Raw genomic sequence first — 18,842 nt, 5'->3', positions numbered from 1 at the left:
GAGTCTTGGAGGTCAAAGTGAGGTGCCCAGATCAGCAACAACTGTGTCCTCTGGAAGCTGGTTAGAAATGCAGAATCTCAGGCCCTACCCTGGACTTCTTGAATCAGAGACTTCATTTCGAACAAGATGCTCAAGAATTGAACCTGCACATTCATGGTTGAGAAGCATCGTTTTAGAGTTTACAACCTATTTTTAGGGTTGCCACTGCACTGGTTTTCAGACTGCCCCAACAGGTTGGAACGGAAAGGGGAAGCAGGGAAGGGGCCCTCCTGACCACCTGCTGTGGCCAGAATGGAGATTTCAGTGTTGACAGGGCCATGGGCACCCAGCACTTTCTTCCCATCAGAGGGCAGAGTGTCCTCCTGTGCCCCACCTCCTGTTTCCAGACTTGTTTAGCTATTAAAGCAGAGTGAGATCTGCCAGCGATGGGTGAAGGTGAGGACCGGGGGCCAAAGTTGGGTTCAGACTCTGGGGGAGGCAGTGCTCACACACCCTTGGCCATTAGCTCAGCACAGACACAGCAGCCACATCTGTGTCTCCTGCTCTCTCCATTTCAAGTCATTAATTTCAATGGTGCCATTCACTTAGTAACAGCTACTTGGGAAAATAAGGTAATGGCTGGGGTAAGTGGACATATCCACTGTAGGGTGATTTTGCTTTTGGAAACTGAACGAAGGAACTATGGTAACGAGCCACGGAGAAGCGTTCAGAAAATAATCAGGAGAAATTCTGGGGATGGAAGACAAGCCTGATCAAATACATAGACTGATAAAAGGGCTGCAGGAGTGGATGTGAACTGAAGAACGTGGCTGAAGGAGCCCACTGGCTAAAACACAAAGGGAGGGAGAAATGTTGCGTTAGCAGGGGTCTCACCCCATGGGCTTGCGTGTACAAACTCCAGACTGTGACGATATCTATCAATGCTCACAAGCATCTAGGTTCCAAATCCACTAATACTTGCGACAGACTAAAAAAAAATTCTGGTTCTTTTATTTCAGATGGATAATAGAATAACTTTTGTTTCTTTTTTTTTAACAAGCATTTTTAAAAGCCTGTTTTCTGAAAATCCATACTTCAGAAGTAGGAAACAATAGATTATTATCTGCATTACAACTGGAATTTCCAACTTACAAAACAGTTCAGTAAAATTTCATTAAATGAGCTCCTCTCAAGATTGCTTAATATCTGAACGAGAAGAAACCTTCAATTAAATTTAAATCATCAAATCCTTACTGGTTATCTACTTATTATGCCATTAAATAAAAGTTATAATATTAACATTCCATTGCTGTAGGAGAATTTTAGAAAGCTATGAAATTATACTTTTTTCAGTGGGAATGTAATTCGAGTCACAAACATTTGACAACCTCATCTTTTTAATAATATACTTATTATTGTAAGTATATTATAATATTCTTTTAGATAACATACTGCGTTAAATTCGGGAATATTCCTGCAAAGGATTTTATTGCATGAGATTTGATGATTTCCCTCACCTGCATAAAATCTTCCAGTGGCTTCCTGGGGACCTCGGGAAAAAATTGAAATCTGGCCCCTGAGTACCGTTCCAGGAGCTTCTCCCCTGTGGGGTCCTTTCCCAAACCTTCAGTCCCACGGTGTGGCACTTGGAGTTCCAAAGTGCACGGTGCCCCCTCCAGCTGCTGTGCCTTTTTGTGCGCTGACAGACAACACTGCCACGTTATACAGCCTTGCATTCTCTGAGCCCTGCACGGGGTCGGGACGGAGGGAGTGCTGGAGGGTGTTGCTGACGGAACGATGGGCGTAGTGAATGAATGCAGAGTCACTACACTTTTTACAGAGCTACACGTCTGTTTCTTTTGTTCTCCTCGCCTGGGGAGGGCTGTTTTTAATGGTCATTTGCTTTAGAGGCAGGATATAGAAGGGAAAAGAGTACCAGGCTCAGATTTGGGAGATTTCAGCTGTCCCCCTGTTTGCTGGATAACCTTGGACTGCTCGCTGACCCTGTCTGCGCTCCTGATGGACGCAACGAGGGACTTGGCTGAGCCATCCCAGTCTCCTCTAGCTCTAACTTCAATCATCTTTATCTTCTCCCTTCACTTTCTCGATGGAATGTAGTTCCCTTCCCAATCCACACTTGCAACCATTTTTTTGTATTTCTTTTTGTAAGACATTGCATATGCACCAATATTAACCAACCTGTGTAACCATCCATGGGAATGTAATTCAAAACACAGCCTTCATTTAGCCAAGGCTGAAAGGTAAACACAGATGGGCAACAGAGCAGCTCAAAAAATCAACCTCTTCATTCATTAGGCCATCTGGTCATCCTTTACAGTGTCTTTCTGTACAGTCATTAGGAAAAGACACATGAGAGGCTGTCAAATCACAGCTGAATTTGCTGGCCACTGTCTCCCTCCGAAAAGGTTGGACATTGGTAAAGTACCAGCCATGTTTGAGGGGCATGTTGATATCCTGAATATCTTTCTGTACCTCATCATCGAAGATTTGGATATTGATATTTTGGGGCTGCTTGAAAGAGTACAGCTTCTTCCACAGCTGTCTGGTTTTCATTTTTCTAAGCTTTCCCTAGTGTAGCTAATAATCTGATTGCTAATAGGTGCGCAACACACAGCTCCGCAGTGTAAGAAGTAACACCTAATGGGCATCTCCCTTGCACCCCTGCTTCCTGCTGCGGCTTCTTCTGAACTGAACATCCGTGGATCTTCTTGTTCCCTTTTGGTCACAGCTGCTTCATAAGCTTGAAACTGCCAGTAAGGCTCCAGAACAACCCCCCCACCCCCACCCCTTAGCTTCTCCACCTGCTGGTTAATCCCCAGACTCCTTGAGGCCAATTTACCAGCTGCTCTACCCACCTGCATCCCCGATGGGGAGGGTTTGGGCAGGCCCCTCTCCTGGTGTCCTGCCCTGCTTGCCAACTCCCAGCCGTTCCCGTGTCCAACTTCTCTACCCCATGAAAACTCAGGCCAAACCCTTTTCTGGGCTGAATCAAGAAATTCAGAAATGGCACATCAAGCAGCGAAAGCACTGGGTGGCAGGGCAGCGGGGTGAAAACAGAGCCCTCTCCCCACAGGAGATTGCGACGGAACTTTCCAAGGCACCGGCCCTATGGGAAACCTTTCCTGGGTTCCTCCATCATTTGTTTTACCTTTACCCTTTCAACAAGCACTTCAAAAATTTCCTTTCTCCGAGGGGGAAAAAATTACAGTTGAATTTTCACTTCCTGTTTAACTTGTGATGGAATCCCCCTCCCTCCCCGCCCCAAACCAGCAAGCTGTGCAAATTGAACTATGGATAAAAATAGCCGCGCTATCTAAAGTCATTAAGTGAACATAAAAGGCTCTTCGTGGTCTCGGGATATCCGTAACCTGGCATCTGTCTGCTCGCCTCCACCGTTACCCGGAGGCAAGGCATTCGGAACAAGGACTCCACGCTTAATGGCACCTTGAGAGTAAGTGCTCCCAGGTGCCCATCAAACCTGTCACTCTGAACAGCTGTCGCTGAGTGACGACTGCTCCCCTCCACCCTCCATTGCTTTTTGCATAAACAGGCCTGCAGAGCCGTGCCAGGAGTGCCTTCCGGAGCTGGGTGTGCAGAGCCCGGTCTGCAGGAACTGTGCGTCGCTCCTCACCTGGCTTTGCTGTGCCCGTTCCAGCACTCCTCTTCGTTGGATGTGCCCGCCGTCACGCTTTCGTCCTTGCAGATGGTGTAGGGCAACGCCGACCAGACCTTCTTAGAGAGCTTCAGTTTCTCTTTTATGTCTGTGACCTGATCGAGAAAGTAAGGGAAGTCAGTGACTATTTTCCCTAAATGCTGTCATGTCTCCCCGAGGACACCTCACCGGTGACACTTACAGAACCTGTGATAGGACTAGCGCAAACTCTTTCTCAGTTTTAAGACAGACACAGGATTTACTGTCCAGGAAAATCTCACTCCCTCCTCCCTCAGTCTCACTCTGGCAGAGAGTGCTCAGGTAGTTGGCTTCCTGATTCCCATCTGTTCTGTACTTTGAATTAAACACTTGTGAAGCATCTCAACTGGCTTCGGGCCTCTCCCCAACTGGGAGAAGTAGGTGCACCATACTGCAAACACCCCAAAGAGAGTCTTTAGAATCATCTGTCTAGATGTCAGGTAAAGGCGCCCAAACAATGCACTGAGAGACAGACGCCTTTCCCAATGGGCTACTTATTTCTGCAGGAAACGCTTGTTGCCCCTAATTCAGCTGCTGGTAACCTCTGCTCCTGTCTAATTGACAAGCCCAGGTAGCATGCACTTGGATGGTGAGCAGCAACCCAAACCCGTGTAAAAATCTCTAGTGCCAGGGAGATAAAAGTCATTTCAAATACAGGTGAGAGTAAAGTCCACAGCCCTCTGGACGGACTGCCAGGAGAAGCTTAGTAACACCATCGTTGGTAGTTTCAGGCTCAGCACTGACTGTGCCTCTGGGAAAGGGTAGGGAGAGAAATTCTGTACCACGTTGGTCCTTGGCCCATAATTAACATCTAGGTTCATGTAATCGCAACCTTGATTTCCTGTGCTACCTTTATGAATATTGGGAAAGTCGATGGACATTTGAAATGTACTTGCTACAGGTTGAATTATGTCCCCCAGATTCCTATGCTGAAGTCCCCCAGTACTTCAGAATGTGATCTTGTTTGGAGATACGGTCTTCACAGAGGAAAGGAAGTTTAACATGAGGCCAATAGGGCAACCCAGTCAGAAATGACTGGTGTTCTTATGAAAGGGGAAGTTCAGACCCAGAGGTATGCATAAAGGGAAGACCATGTGAGGAGATTAGGAAGAAGACAGCTGCTGACAAGCCCAGGGAAAAGGCCTGAAAAACATTCTTTCCTCACAGTCTTCAGAAGGAACCTGCCCCGCCGACACCTTGATTTTGAACTTCTGACTTCCAGAACTGTGAGACCATCAGCTCTGCAGTTTACGCCACCCAGCCTGAGGTGCTCTGTTAGGCCATTCCTAGCACATCTGTACAGCAAATTCTAGCAAGTCCTAGGAGGGAGACCCACTGAGACCTAAGGGCGTTATCGTACATTTGAGATCAATAGCCTCTGGATGCGAAGCATTCTATTTACTGTAGGTGGAGTACAGATTTGAGAAAAAGATCCCAAGGATCCTTTGGTCAGGTTCAAGAGTGAGCACAAAGAAATAAAAGACTTGACATTTTATTTTGGCTCCAGTCACGTTTCTCAGTAGTTGCAGAATTATACTCTGTAGCCCCTGCATCACCGTGATTCTGAGGATGACAGAGGCATCAGTACTGCGTGATGTCTGTTCCCCACAAAGGGCTGAAGAGGACCAGGTGCTGACTCAGAGAACCTGGGGCCTATCTGTGAAGAGTGTGATGTTACTTTTATTTCAGAGGGTGAGAGAAATCCATGAGTAAAGACATTCCAAGAAGTGGCTTACACGCAGGAAATGTTTAACATAGCTTGAACTCTATACTCTTTGACTCCCCCTATCCCATTCTCCTTCCAGCCAATCTGACTGGGTTAGAAAGTTTGCAGTAAGAACCTGTCCTTTTCTGCTCACCTCTCCAGGCACAGATGTGTGTGCGTTTTGTTATTTAATTATTTTTTTTAAAGATAACTGCCATTTCTACCCAGCCATGGATGGATATACATTCTGTTTATCAATTACAATATCTGAACCTTCCCCCCCCAAATACCAACTCATACATGTTGAGAGAAAGATCATTGGAAAGATTACCATTCTGCAACCACCATGGTCATAACTGACCTCAGCAAGTGTCATCAACAGATGCTGCTGTGAGTTGAATTGTGTGCTCCACAAAAGACATCGGAGCTGTAGCCACCAGTACCTGTGACTGTGACCTTATTCAGAAATGAAGTCATTGAGATGATGGAGTTTAAACGGGGTCACTAGGGTGGGCTCTGATTCAGTATGAATGTGTTCTTATAGAGAGGGAAAACTGGGCGCAGAGAGAGACACACAAGGGGGAGACTGCATGAAGGTGAAAGCAGAGATGGGGTGATTACCTACAAGCCAAGGTTCTCCAAGGACTGTCAGCAAACCTCCAGAAGCTGGGAGAGGCCTGGAGCTGATTCTCCCCAACAGCCTCTGGCAGAAGCAGCCCTACTGACACTTGGCTCTCAGACTTCTGGCCCTCAGGCTGTGAGACATTGAATTTCTGTTGTTGGAAGGCACCCAGTTGGTGGCTCATTGCTGCAGGAGCCCTAGCAAACTAGGACAGATCCAACAAATGTTGGGTAAAAAGTGTGATGGAGAACAGGATATTCACACAATCCCAAAGCATTCCCCCACAGATTATTCATGGAAAACTGGTCATTTCACAGTGCGAAAAATTGGCGGCCCTGCTCCCTTGCCCAAGGGATCAAAGTAACAGGACAAGCTGATGTCATGTGCCCCCTGATGTGATGTGACAAGAAAGACACATCATTCCACAGCCCAAATTCATATCCTGAATCCATTGGGACCCACCAGACAATCCCAAACTGAGGCACCTTCTGCAAAACAACTGGTCGGCACTCCTCTGAATACCAGTCATAACAGACAAAGAAAGGCTGAGAAGGTCTTCAGGATTAAGGAGAGTAAGAGGTATGGATTGGGCACTAGATCACAAAAAATCTTCATACAGGACATTATTGAGATAGTTGGCAAATTTGAATAATAACTTCTATGAATGCTACTGTATTAGTGTTAAATTCCCCGAACAGGAAATTGTACTGTGGTAATATAGAAGAACGTCATCTTCTTAAGAGATACATGCTAACGTATTCAGAGTGAAAGGGTGATGATTTCCATAACTTACACTAGAATGGCTTAATAATAATAGCAATAATCAATACATAGGTGTATAGAGAAAGAGAGAAGGCAAATGTGGTGAATTTTTAATAATCAATGAACACAGATGGAGGTATATGTTTTTATAATACACATTTTGGTATGTTTGAATATTGTTCAAAATTAAATAGGTCAGAAATAAGATCTGTCATGTTTGATTCGTTCAGCTTCGGTGTCCTTAGTCTTCAGGCCCTGCTGTCACCTCCAGGCCACTCAGTTTCCAACAGAAACCCCAGAGAGAGAGTCAGGCGGTGCACACTCACAACTCACTCGGCACACTCTCACGAGCCTGAGGGCTGACATACTGTGAGCTGCATTCTGTCCCGCTATAAAGTGTACCAAGAATCAGCATCCTTTTTCTGATAATTACTTCACTAAATTCCCACCTTCACGCCGCGGGACTGTGAATGAAATACGTATTTTCTGACACAGAGAGAATAAGAGTGCATGATGTCCCACAGGCATCTTCTCTTGTAATGTTCTCTGACTTCAGCTGTGCATGCTGTGCTGCTGATCCTTCAGCTCCGACTCCTGTACGTTTCTTTGAAGGCGCGTTCTCCATCCCCATGTTAGCTTTAGATCCAACCGCCGTGTTCCACAGCGCCCTGGTCCTGATTCTAAGTACTGATCAGCCTGAACTTACAACGGGCTTACTTTTCTGATTCCCTCTTAGATCGCATGCTCGTTGGTGCAAATATTTTGTCTCAGTGGTTACTACGGGTCAGGGGACCAGTCATCTCAGTTTGTCTGGGACATAGGGGATTGTAGGACACCAAATTTTCAGAGCTAGAATTGAAAAGTCCTGGGCAAACCAGGACGCATTGGTGACACAGGTTTCTGCATGCTATAGGCGCTTAATAAATGTCGATTGAGAAAATGGACTGACCTGTCCCGCTCTATTACCAGGTCGTAGACAATATAGCTAACACAAAATAGTTGGGGTCACCCCTTGTGCGCGTTTATCTCAGAGGCGGGGAGAGGAGTGGTGTGGATACGTGAGGAGTGTGGGGGTGCCTCCCTGCTGATTCACCACGGTGCATTCTGTAACGGGGCTGTTCTCCCTGGCAGCTCAGTAGCCAGGCACGGTCCTGTGCGATTGAAGGAGATAACAGCAAGGGAGCAGTGAGGTGGGGATGCTCTTTCAGCATCCCGCACGGAAACATCGGCCAATGCCCTTTCCGGCGGGGATAGCAGTGTAGACAGCTGGAAACCGGCACTGTTAGCCACGGGAGAGGCACTTGCCTTTGATTCTGAAGGACAGCTGAACGACCGCAGTTTCTTTTTCAGTTTCAAGAAAGTTTTGCAATTCTCACACCATTTAGAAATATTTTCTATTATTTTTATATCTGAATAATAAATATATGGGGCTACTTTGTTGTAGCTCCAGACCTAAGTTTGTTTATTTTTTCCTTGGAAACTATGTGTACACAATAGTGGGCTAAGCTTCACGTTAACAAGCAAGTTATTATAAATGTCTTATTGACAATAACAGTGAGTCCTGATTCATTAATCATGCAAACCCATGGGAGCAAAGACTGGGATCACATAGGGGATTTACAATTTCTTTTCTCTGTTTCCCGAATGAGCTATTCAAGGTCAGATGCACTTTCTCCAATACTTGCAAATTATATTTACCATTTTGCAGGATTTTATACCCCAGTATGAAATACTGTAGTATTAGTCATACCCGAGTATTAAATACTACTGGGGGATCCCGGTCCATGTAAACACTGTTGGGGCCCACAGAGGGGGAAATGAGCCTCCTTTTACAATTTGTCTGGAAAATTTATTCTAATTTCTGACCATGTCAACTCCTGGCTTCCGTAGAGACATGAAGTCTTAGTTTAAGGTGTTTTTTAATACTTCACCTTGAATCTTTGACTCTGAGAAGACAGTGGTACCACTGATGTACCCATCTGACAGAACCGTAAAATTAGACAAAAGAGGGAGGAAACCAACAAAGGACTGTTAAAAGCAAAGGGCTTCCCCAAAACAAAGAGTGGAAAGAACTGTCCAAATACTGTGGTCTGACAACTTCATTTACAAAGGGATCTTGTCCCAAACGTTTAACCTGAATTTTGTCAAGACACTGACGTAACAACTCCCAGTTTCCAGTTTTGGGGCCTCTTCCACTGGGGAAAGAGGCCCAAGTGAACACCATACATAAATGCTCAAACACAGCCAGTGTGGGGGACATCATATAAGACGACTGGCCTCAACTCTTCCAAAGAGGAGGGAAAAAGGAATGAAGAGTGTGGTAAAGAAAAAGAGACTGGAACAGCATAACAAAGCAAATGCTATTCATTCACGGAATCCTGGACTTGGAGGTGGGCATCCAGCTGTAAGCAGGGGATTTGAGGAAAATCTGAATATAAATAGGCAGTAGATGGTATTATTGAGTTACTGCTAATATTCTTATGTGTACTCATGGCACTGTGGTTGTATGAGAGATCCACTGTCCTTGCTTTTAGAAGGTCCATGCTAAGATGTTTAGGGAATAAAGTGCTTTGTTTTTTAATTGAAAATAGCAAAAATAGTCAAGCATTACTGAGTCTGCATGAGAGGTATATGAATGTGCATTTTATTACTTTTTCAACCATTTTAGTATTTTTGAAGATGGGAAAAATAATGCGAAGTTGGGGAAGAAGGAGACTGTTGTCAGAGCACATAGTGTTTAAGAGTTTTGCCAAATTCAGCTCTGGTCAGTACTTGACTCAGAATAAATGGGGCTAACTGTGAGCTTCTGTTAAGCTAAGACACTCCCGTTCTCTTATTAAAACTTAATTTACCAGTTACAATGGACATATATTATTATATTGATCTCCGGTGTAAAATATAGTGATTAGACACTTATATACCTTATGATATGGTCACCCTGCTGAGTCCAGTAGCCCTCACACCATACACAGTTATTACAATAACATCGGTTATATTCCCTAGGCTGTACTTTACATCCCTACATTTATAACTGGTAATTTGTACTTCTTAATCCCTTTCATATTTTTCACCCATTCCCCTAAACTTCCTTCCATCTGGTGACCATCAATTTCTTCTCTGTATCTATGAGTTTCTTTTTGTTTTGTTTATTTTGTTTTTTAGATTCCACATATTAGTGAAATCATAGGATATTATATTTGTCTGACATATTTCACTTAGCATAATACCCTCTATGTCCACCCATGTTGTCACAAATGGTAAGATTTCATGCCTTTCATGGCCAAGTAATATTCCATTGTATATGTACTACATCTTCTTTATCTATTTGTCTGTTGATGGACACTTGGGCTGCTTCCATATCTTGGCTATTGTAAATAATGCTGCCATGAACATAATGATGCACATATCTTTCCAAATTGGTGTTTTGGATTTCTTCAGGTAAATACCAGAAGTGGAATTGCTAAGTCATGCGGCAGCTCTATTTTTAATTTTTTGAGGTAACTTCATACTGCTTTCCACAGTGGCTTCACCATCTGCATTCCCACCAACAGTGCACGAAACTTCCCTTTTCTCCACATCCTTGCCAGTGCCTATTTATTGATTTATTGATGATAGCCATTCTGCCAGGTGTGCAGTGATATCTCTTTGTGGTTATAATTCGCATTTTTTTGCTGATTAGTGACATTGAGCATCTTTTCACATGTCTATTTTTAAGGCTCTCACATCCAATCTTCAACACTGTGTGTGTGTGCTGAAGGTTGTACCCTTTTTGCAAATGGGAAACAGGGAGCTTAGAGGAATAAGAAAACTTGCCCTGCATCTATTAAATGGTGAAGATGAGATTAAAATCCAAGTGTAGACTTCAGAACCGTGACTCTTGACCTCTAGGCTTAACAGAGACATTTAAGTCCGTGTGCTGGGCGGGAGTCAGAGGTGTGTGCATACTCCTGGGGGTGTGCAAGATGAGTCAGCGTGACTGATGCAGGATGAAAACATTGGGACTTCCATTTTTATTTCTGTTGTTTGGATTTATTAGGAAATGTACTTATATTTCACCTTTTAAAAGTGTGAACATAACAGATGTCACTCTGGAAAGTCATCTTATTAGAAATACACAAAGTGCATTTAATCCAAGGAAATCCATTTCCTGGTGCCACCAGACAGACTGACATGCTCCCTTCAGTTCCCTCAAGTAAAGGTTTTGTTCAATTTCCCTTTAACGTTAGACTGAGATGATCTCAGTTCAGGGAGGACTGAGCGAACGCTTTGCAAAAACTACAGTGAGGAAGCTGACCTTCGCATCCAGGCCTTCCCAAGCAACAGCATATGAGAAAAAAATTAATTTTCCCCCAAGGGCCTGGTGTCTGCAGGTTACTTGGCACCTGCAGTTCTTACTGGCAGTGGGGAGAGGCCCACATCAGCAGGGCACAGGCCTGAAGCCCTGCCACGTGCAGCCTCAGCCAGTGACCAGAAGAAATTTCCATGTTACACCAGAGACGCCTAATAGGAAAGAGCAACCCTACGTCCAGATGCCCTTGGGTCCATCGGAGGGCCTGCTCCTACCAGTTTGATGGCCAGCTCTTTGCCTGAGTTTATTAATATTGTGGAACATGTTGAACTTCAAGCTTCTTGAGCTGCTACAAAAGCAAGTTTCCAGGAGACAGTTTCCACTGATGAGCGCTCACAGGAGATGCTGGGCCTTTGAACGCTGTTTTGTCAGAAGAAACGGCTGTGGTGCTAGACTTCCTGCAATCTCTCTCTGCTAGAAAAGCAATGCTGAGTGTGCTCTAAGGTAACAAATACAAGATAGAAGAGCTGGTGTCCGCTCGGGCCCCTGAACCTCATCCTTCTTATTCACGGGAAGACTCCTTTTTGTGCCTCAAGGACAAGAATATAAGCAGGCTCCCAAATAAAGAGGAAAACACAACCCAGTCCTTTGAAAAGACCTCATTAGTCTGAAAATGATAAGCAAAAGGCCATGGTCTTCCCATCTCTCTTAGCTGACCCTCCTCCCCACTTATGGAGAAATGGAATTTACATATAAAAATATAAGAGGATTAAGACTGCCTCCTATCTACAGATTTATGTGCCTCCTAATCAGTCCACGCAGCAATGGCTAATTCTCGATGATCTTGTGGAAATACCAAGACTTTCAGAGTGGAAAGCGGTTCACAGTTCCCACTTCCCTCACCAGCATGCTCCTGGAGTGTTGAAACCCACCCCAGTCCACACATACTGGAATGTGTTTGTGGTTTAGATCATGGAGCTTTAAACAAACTCATTAAATGGACAGGTGACTTAAAATGACCCTGGCAAAGAAAGCTCGGATTTCTTTTGTTTCCAACAGGACAAGCACAAGTGAGTAATAACAAAATGGCAAGCATCATATTTCTCTACTCTCAATACACCTGCAACACTATCAAGTAAAAATAATAAAGATTCTTTGTTTTATCTCATTGCTCAAAAGCTTCTAATTTTGCATAACTTTCACAGGGTACAGAATGTACCTTCAGTGGTGCTTACATATAATTTATGCATAGTTACAAATACACTGGGTATCTATGAATCTAGTAATCTGCTGATAGAGATACGATATCTAAACATTCTAGAGCTCAGTAGTCTACAGGGACTGATACGATATATTTTGAATCAGTACTTAGCAAGCAAAAACTTTCAGTGAAATCCATTTAAGGAGAGAGGGAAGTGCATGATGATTTAGAAAAAGTTCCAGTACATTGGTTAAGTAAGAAAAAGGCTTCTGTTGCTCGTGTTCATTCATTAAATACTTCTTACTTGCCTTCTAATAATTCAGGGTTTTTTGCGATGGTCTGAGGAAACAAATATGGCCAGTGCATAGTTGCTGCCCTTGGCGTGTTCCTCGCTTCCCTGTCCAGGGCAGTTAAACAGATGTAGAGCAGATACAGCGGTCATGGGTAAGCTAAGGACTAGGGGAGCGTGAACATCAATTTGGGATTTTCCTTTCTGGGGAAAATCATACTCCCTCCCAAGCCAATAAAACTTTGTCCATATTTACTCTTGGGTGGCGGCCTCTGAACTCTGCCATCAGGAGCATTAAGAAGGTGGATAATTAGTCATTTCTATCTGGAGGGATTAAGAAGAAAAAAAAAATGCGCCATGGCTCCCACAGGCTCACCTGTGCCAGTGGGATGGCTTTATCAGGCCGGAAGGCATCACTTTCAGCCTCCCTCTGGTCTTCGGCTTCTGCCTCTCCTGACTCCCAGGAAACATCTGCTCTAGAGCAGAGGCTTGGTAACCAGCACGGTACATGCCCTGGGTGCTTACAAAATATTTGTTGAACTAATAAATACTTGACCAGAATTGCTGATTATCAGCTAAGGAAAGTATGATTTCATAAATGATTGATTATCTGCCAGCTACTGTCTTCTGGGCTTTCCTTTGGAGAGTTAGGAAGATGCAGGCAAATTCTGCAGGCTCCCCATCAAAAGCACTTTCCCCTGACCTGGTTATCCCTGGAGGGAGGGGGGAATCTCACATGATGCCCTGTGGTCATGTAATTAGGTTCTACTCTTGTGACACTGTGAATGTCCTCCCAGGTGTTATTTACACAGGTATGATGGAAGAGCCTTGCAGGTCTCAAAGATGATCTTGGCTTAGAGAAAAACCATGAGAATTTAACTAAAAATGGAATGAATCCCATCTTAAGTCGTCTTTACAATCCTTATATAGACACACTGTTTCTAGTACCTTCCCTTTGGTTTCCTACCAAGTGACCTGTTACACTCTGATTTGGGGTGTTTTTGAACTGGTATCACCTTTGTCTCCTCTGTGGGTCCTTTGATGGAATATATTTGATCTCCTCTGAGAGACTTTGCCCACGGCCCACCTGGGGCCCAAAGCCATCTACCCCGACCTTTCATTTCCTTGCATCTTCCCTGTGAAGTGCGAGAAGTGAACTGGGAGGAGGCCACCTGCTGTCCTCTCTCCATCACACACAGACCAGAGGGCACTTCCCTGGACACCAGTGTGTGCCCCTGGCCAAATGCCCTATTAGCTTAAGACTTCAGAAAGATTCCAACATGCCAATTTTGCCTGTATGAAAACATAATGGGACCGGATGTAAATAATATATACCATATCTTTAGAAAGAAGTTGGTTAATATTTAAAGGCCTATACATTAAATAATATATATCAAGGGGGAAGAAAAAACAGTGTGAATATTTAATATGCTGAAGGTCATTTGTTAGCTCTGGAAAACAATCTGTTTGAAGAAGCAAAAGCAGCCTCATCTTTACCTCTTAGACAAGGCCAGTTTACTTGGTCAAGTTCAGGGAAGTGCACAATCACAATGCCGTTTTTGCAACCTGAGAGTATAATAATCCAGTTTCCACAACAACGACCTTCCAACTTGACTCTAGAGAAGCCCGGAGTCACTCAGTTCACTGTGTGTCTCTGCATTTGAGTTCGAGGCATGAGAACTGCTTCAGCGATCAAACACGGGTCTGTGAACACGCCTGTTCACCACTACTCTCCCGCACAGCGAGAGTGAGAACGTACAGACAGCCGGGAGCAGGGTAGGTGAAGTCCCGAAGTCTCCAAGGGAATACACCCTCTTCTGTAAATACAGCCGTCCTAAGATGCTTGAGGAGGTAGGGCTCACCAACGCCATTTAGCTCAGTGCAGAGCCGAAGACACGCAGCATGCTTGATCTCTTTGCTCCATCTGTGTGAAGCCCGAACAGCATTTAGCATCCTATCCACCAGAATGTGTTTTCTGTTTATTTTGAGTTTGCGAAAGTCTTTGGTGTTATTTTTCACGTCTCAGAGTGTGCCTGTCTATACTGTAATGTTTTGGTGGGTTCTGGAGCGCTTGGGTAAAGCACTTGTAATGTGGTTTCTTTCAGGAACCTTCTAAATAAGTTTTGGGGATGACAGCAGGGTCCTGTTACATGCACGTTGTCAGCGAACCCCAGGCAGGTTTCGGCCATGTAACACCACCAACACTCAACTAAGTGCTTGAATCACTACACGGCCTAAAACTAGCCTTACATTCTGGGCTTTCTCAGACATTCCCAGGGGCTTCAGTGACAAGTTCTATTCTATTACCATGTGACATATTTTTTTTCACATGACTCCCCAAGGAGATAAGTACACTTTTGTTTTGTAGGAAAAAATAAGAAGCATGAAATGACTGGTAGGAATGAGAGACTCTTTGAAGGTTCAAAAATACAATGCTTAGTTTTGTTGAGTTCCTCAGGGGCTTGGGATTTGGATGGAAAATTTAAAGAGTTTGCCTCACCCTCTCTGACTTCACGTCTGGAGTGTCTGGGCTGCCTGGTGACACTGTGTTAAGGCCGTGGCCCCAAAAAGACAGATGGGGTCCTTCCCTGGGAAGACACTGCTCAGAGTGGCATAAATAGGGGAAACGTCAGAAATATTTTCCTCTGCTGTTCAGGTCAGATTTTTGCAGCAGATTTTAAGAAAACAATCACAAACTTTTAAATCACATTTATAGCTAATGTTCTGATGGCGTCTCATTCCCTAAGGCATTATATTTTAGGCAAGTAAGACTAGTAAGGGTTCTACACGTCCTTGAGAGATGACACAGTTTGACACCAAACTCATTGAATTCAACAGTGAAAGGGAAAAGGCAGGAAGACATTTGGTCTGTGGAAATGCCTGTGAAGTCAAAGTGTTATTTTGCACAGAGGCTACTTAAATTCTCGCACTATTTACTTCTCAACACCAAAGAGGTAAATAATTTCAAGAAGTGGTTTTTATCACTGAATCATTGAGTTTATAGGTTCCCATTGTCCAAAGCTTCCGGAGTATTCTTGACAGATACCCAGGCTCCATTTAAACATTTCCAGTGACAGATATCGATGTCTAACGTAAAGAGGACTTGGGATCTGCTGCCTGACCAAGTCAGGTCACCTGCCCTCTCTGAGCAGTTCTGGGGGGTCTTCATGGACAAGGCTTGACCACAAGGCATACGCTTATTCTTGTTCCCCCTCCTGCCAACTGGCATTAATACTGGGCCCCCAACTTTGCTTTGCTCCTTTGAAATCTATGGCTAGTTCCAGTTGCCCAGAGTCGATTCTGCTTTCTCTGCCCATCCCATGGGAAAGCCCCCTTCTGGTTCATTTCTGCCTTTGGGTATATCCAGCCTTTGCTCTCCTGCTCTCTGCTCTTGGCTTTTGAGACCAGCTCTGTCTCCCACGGTTGCTGACTTTGGTCTCTACCGCGTCTCAGGCGTTATTTTGGCTGTGTAGGTGCAGACATCCCCAAGGCTGTCTGGTCTACAGCGTGAATTGTACCAAGTGCTGATTCTTAATTAGGTCATTTGGTACATGATCTTCGTAACTACAGACAGGAAGGTCTCAGATGCATTTTCAAAAGAAGGGAATTGAATTCAGCATTTCTAGCGGTTACACAAGGCACATCGACATAGTGAGCTCTGCTTCCAGCCATCCTCTATTCTCTCACTATGGCGTGAAAAGTTTCGGGTGATTTTTTTGTGGCTTGAAGAGATTTCCCTCGCTTTTCCTCAACTTCCTCATAGAGCAAACAAGCCCACGGCAGAGGCATGGACTGACTCCTGGGTCTAAAACTAACCTGGAAATGAGCACTAATTCAGGAAACTTCCAGAAATAGCTTATATAGCTAATAGCCCAATTTTGCCAATGTGAAAAAAACTAAGCTTCTGAACATCCAGGCTTGCTGAAAAAATTCCGATTCTTTGACAACCGTTACTTCAAATGTGCAACCCCTTTGTAAGGTCCTTGACAATACTCAGAAAATCCATACGACGTCTCTCCTTTTACTTGTGATTGACATAATGCAGTAGATTCTCTTAAGTTCATAACCACCTGAAGTTAATCTTAAAATATTGAAATTTTATCTTCAGGGAATGAAATCTAGGACATTACAAATATGTCTGCTAATTAAAACAGGGGAGGAGGCATAGTAAAGCATTACACTTGGAGTTTAGGCATTCCCAAATATGTTAGGATTCACCATTGAATTCCAAATGTTTGGGGCTAAATTCTTCGAGACCAAAGCTTGAAACAGATGTGTATTCTGATCTCTTTCTCTAAAGCTACTACAGATATTTGGAACTTACTAAGGAATGACAATTACCCGAGATTGGTGGCATTGATCAGGACCTTCTTAAGTAAGACACTGCAAGAATGATTCCATCCAACAGCGAGAGTGCCCACAAAGATGTGTATACATTGGGAAAGTAATTTAGATGCGGTACAGAAAAAATATTCCTCAAGTGATAGGTGAAAATCCGATTTATCTAAATCCTAAGCCATTTACCGTAGAGATGGGTAGTCTTAAGTCTCTTATACAATAGGCAATGAAAAGCAAATAAATCTCTTCTGGATGCGTGTGATTTGACTTACACTTAAGTACATACATTGCACTGTGTCATGCATGCATAGTAAACACTATTTTTGTATCTGTTGTGTTCTATCGATGACATAACTCAATGTTCTGCCTTTTCCTTCATGGACTCAAGTGGGAATTGCTTTAATTGCCAATGACTTTGGCCTAAGAAAGATGGAGGAACAACAGCACGAGATACTAATAAATGGATTCACGAATGCAAATCACAGGACCCAAGGACATGTGCGAACTCTGAGTCAAGCGTGTAGTCCACAGGTCGGGAAGAGAAGAGCGTGGTTTAGAGGATCATTCCTTCTGTGGGTCTCCGCTTCTCTGTCCTCCTCCCGGGGCTCCTGCCTCGACACTCAGAGTCACTCAGGACCTCTCCAGTCTGTGCTCACAGAGACCCCTCAGGTGTTCCCTGTCCCATTGTGACTGTGGGCCTTCCCTCCCAGCCTGTAGGTGACCCGGGACAGGGTCTCTCTCCTTCGTGCTCCACACAGCCTAGGAGATGAGTGTCCCATCAAGCACCACGCTTGGTTTGTAGAAGTACTCAATAAACAGCAAATGAATAAATGACCAAAAAAAAAAAAAAAAGTAGAGTAAGCAGAGGGTAAATTTAAATTCTGTGTCTCCAAATAAAATTGTAAATTAATTTCAAATTCTAGATGCCCTTACTTGCAAAATAAACTTATTGCCATAGGGAGGGAGGGGCATTTTTCTTGTCAACTTCCCTATTTTATGAAGAAATAGCTGCTTAGGGTCTGTGATGGGTCATCAGTTCAATCAAACACACACGCGCTCACATCTAGTCATTGCCTGCAATGTATTCAGTGATAGACACGGCCCTGCCTTGGAGGAACTTACTGCCTAGTGAGGGAAAGAGACTTGCACAGAATAAAGGGCTCATCGCATTAAGGGCTGCAGGACTTGAGATGTATAATCAATATTTTGTTATTCAGGAGGAGGCAGGATTCAGAAAGGCACTGAAGAAGAGGTGGGGGCAGAACGGGGCTGTAGGGGATGAATGCCATTCTGCAGGGAGGGATGGAAGAGGGAGCCTGAGCAGCAAAGGCTCAGAGAGAGGAAGCCTCTTCAGGGCGGGAGAGAAGCCGATGTGCCCGGTGCATGGAGATGTGTTTGCTTCAACTGTGCCTTTGGTGAAGTCACCTAATTTCTCCGCACATGGATTTCAAATCAGAAAATTGCTGTCACCCCCCACAATCTTTTTAAAGGTTTAATAAAGTTTAGTAAGTTAAAATATTGCTAGGGCACTTGGAGCTGGAAGTTCTTAATGAGCAGAAATATCACCATGGGGACAGATGGCATCATAGGGGGACTAAAGTGCACTCTTTTTTTTTGGAAATCAAGTTCTTACTCCTGTGAGGCAAATTACCTTTTCTGGGAGCCATCTGGTTACCTTAAAGATCCAATTTACCCCATGGGGCACCAGTGAGGGGTGCCATTCACTCCTCTTATGATTAGACTCCAGGGACAGAATAGCACTTGACTTTCACCTTTCCATCTTAAGCATCCAGTAACCTAAATGGCTTCCCTCAGTCTCCTGCAAGCAGCAGAGATGTCAGAGGTCCCCCATTTCAGATGGGAGAGGGATAAATGACATGGCAGGAAGGCCACTCTGGGCAAGGAAGCGAGGAGAGTCCAAAGTGGCCACAGCCAAGAGATACATA

General features: G+C 44.2%; 1 protein-coding gene across 1 annotated transcript in view; it reads right to left on the bottom strand.

The window, feature by feature from the left end:
* The window catches only part of GPC6 (glypican 6), a 1,001,808-nt gene that overhangs the window by 21,410 nt on the left and 961,556 nt on the right, over positions 1–18,842 (bottom strand). The window contains exon 7 of the mRNA XM_024567031.4: positions 3,632–3,768. Within this exon, the coding sequence (XP_024422799.2) occupies positions 3,632–3,768 (137 nt within the window). The remainder of the gene's footprint in view (positions 1–3,631; positions 3,769–18,842) is intronic.

The sequence above is a fragment of the Desmodus rotundus genome, chromosome 13 (genome assembly GCF_022682495.2).
Source record: "Desmodus rotundus isolate HL8 chromosome 13, HLdesRot8A.1, whole genome shotgun sequence".
Lineage (NCBI taxonomy): Eukaryota > Metazoa > Chordata > Mammalia > Chiroptera > Phyllostomidae > Desmodus > Desmodus rotundus.
Note: the sequence above shows the minus strand (reverse complement) of the source record. Positions and strands in the feature narration are given on the sequence as shown.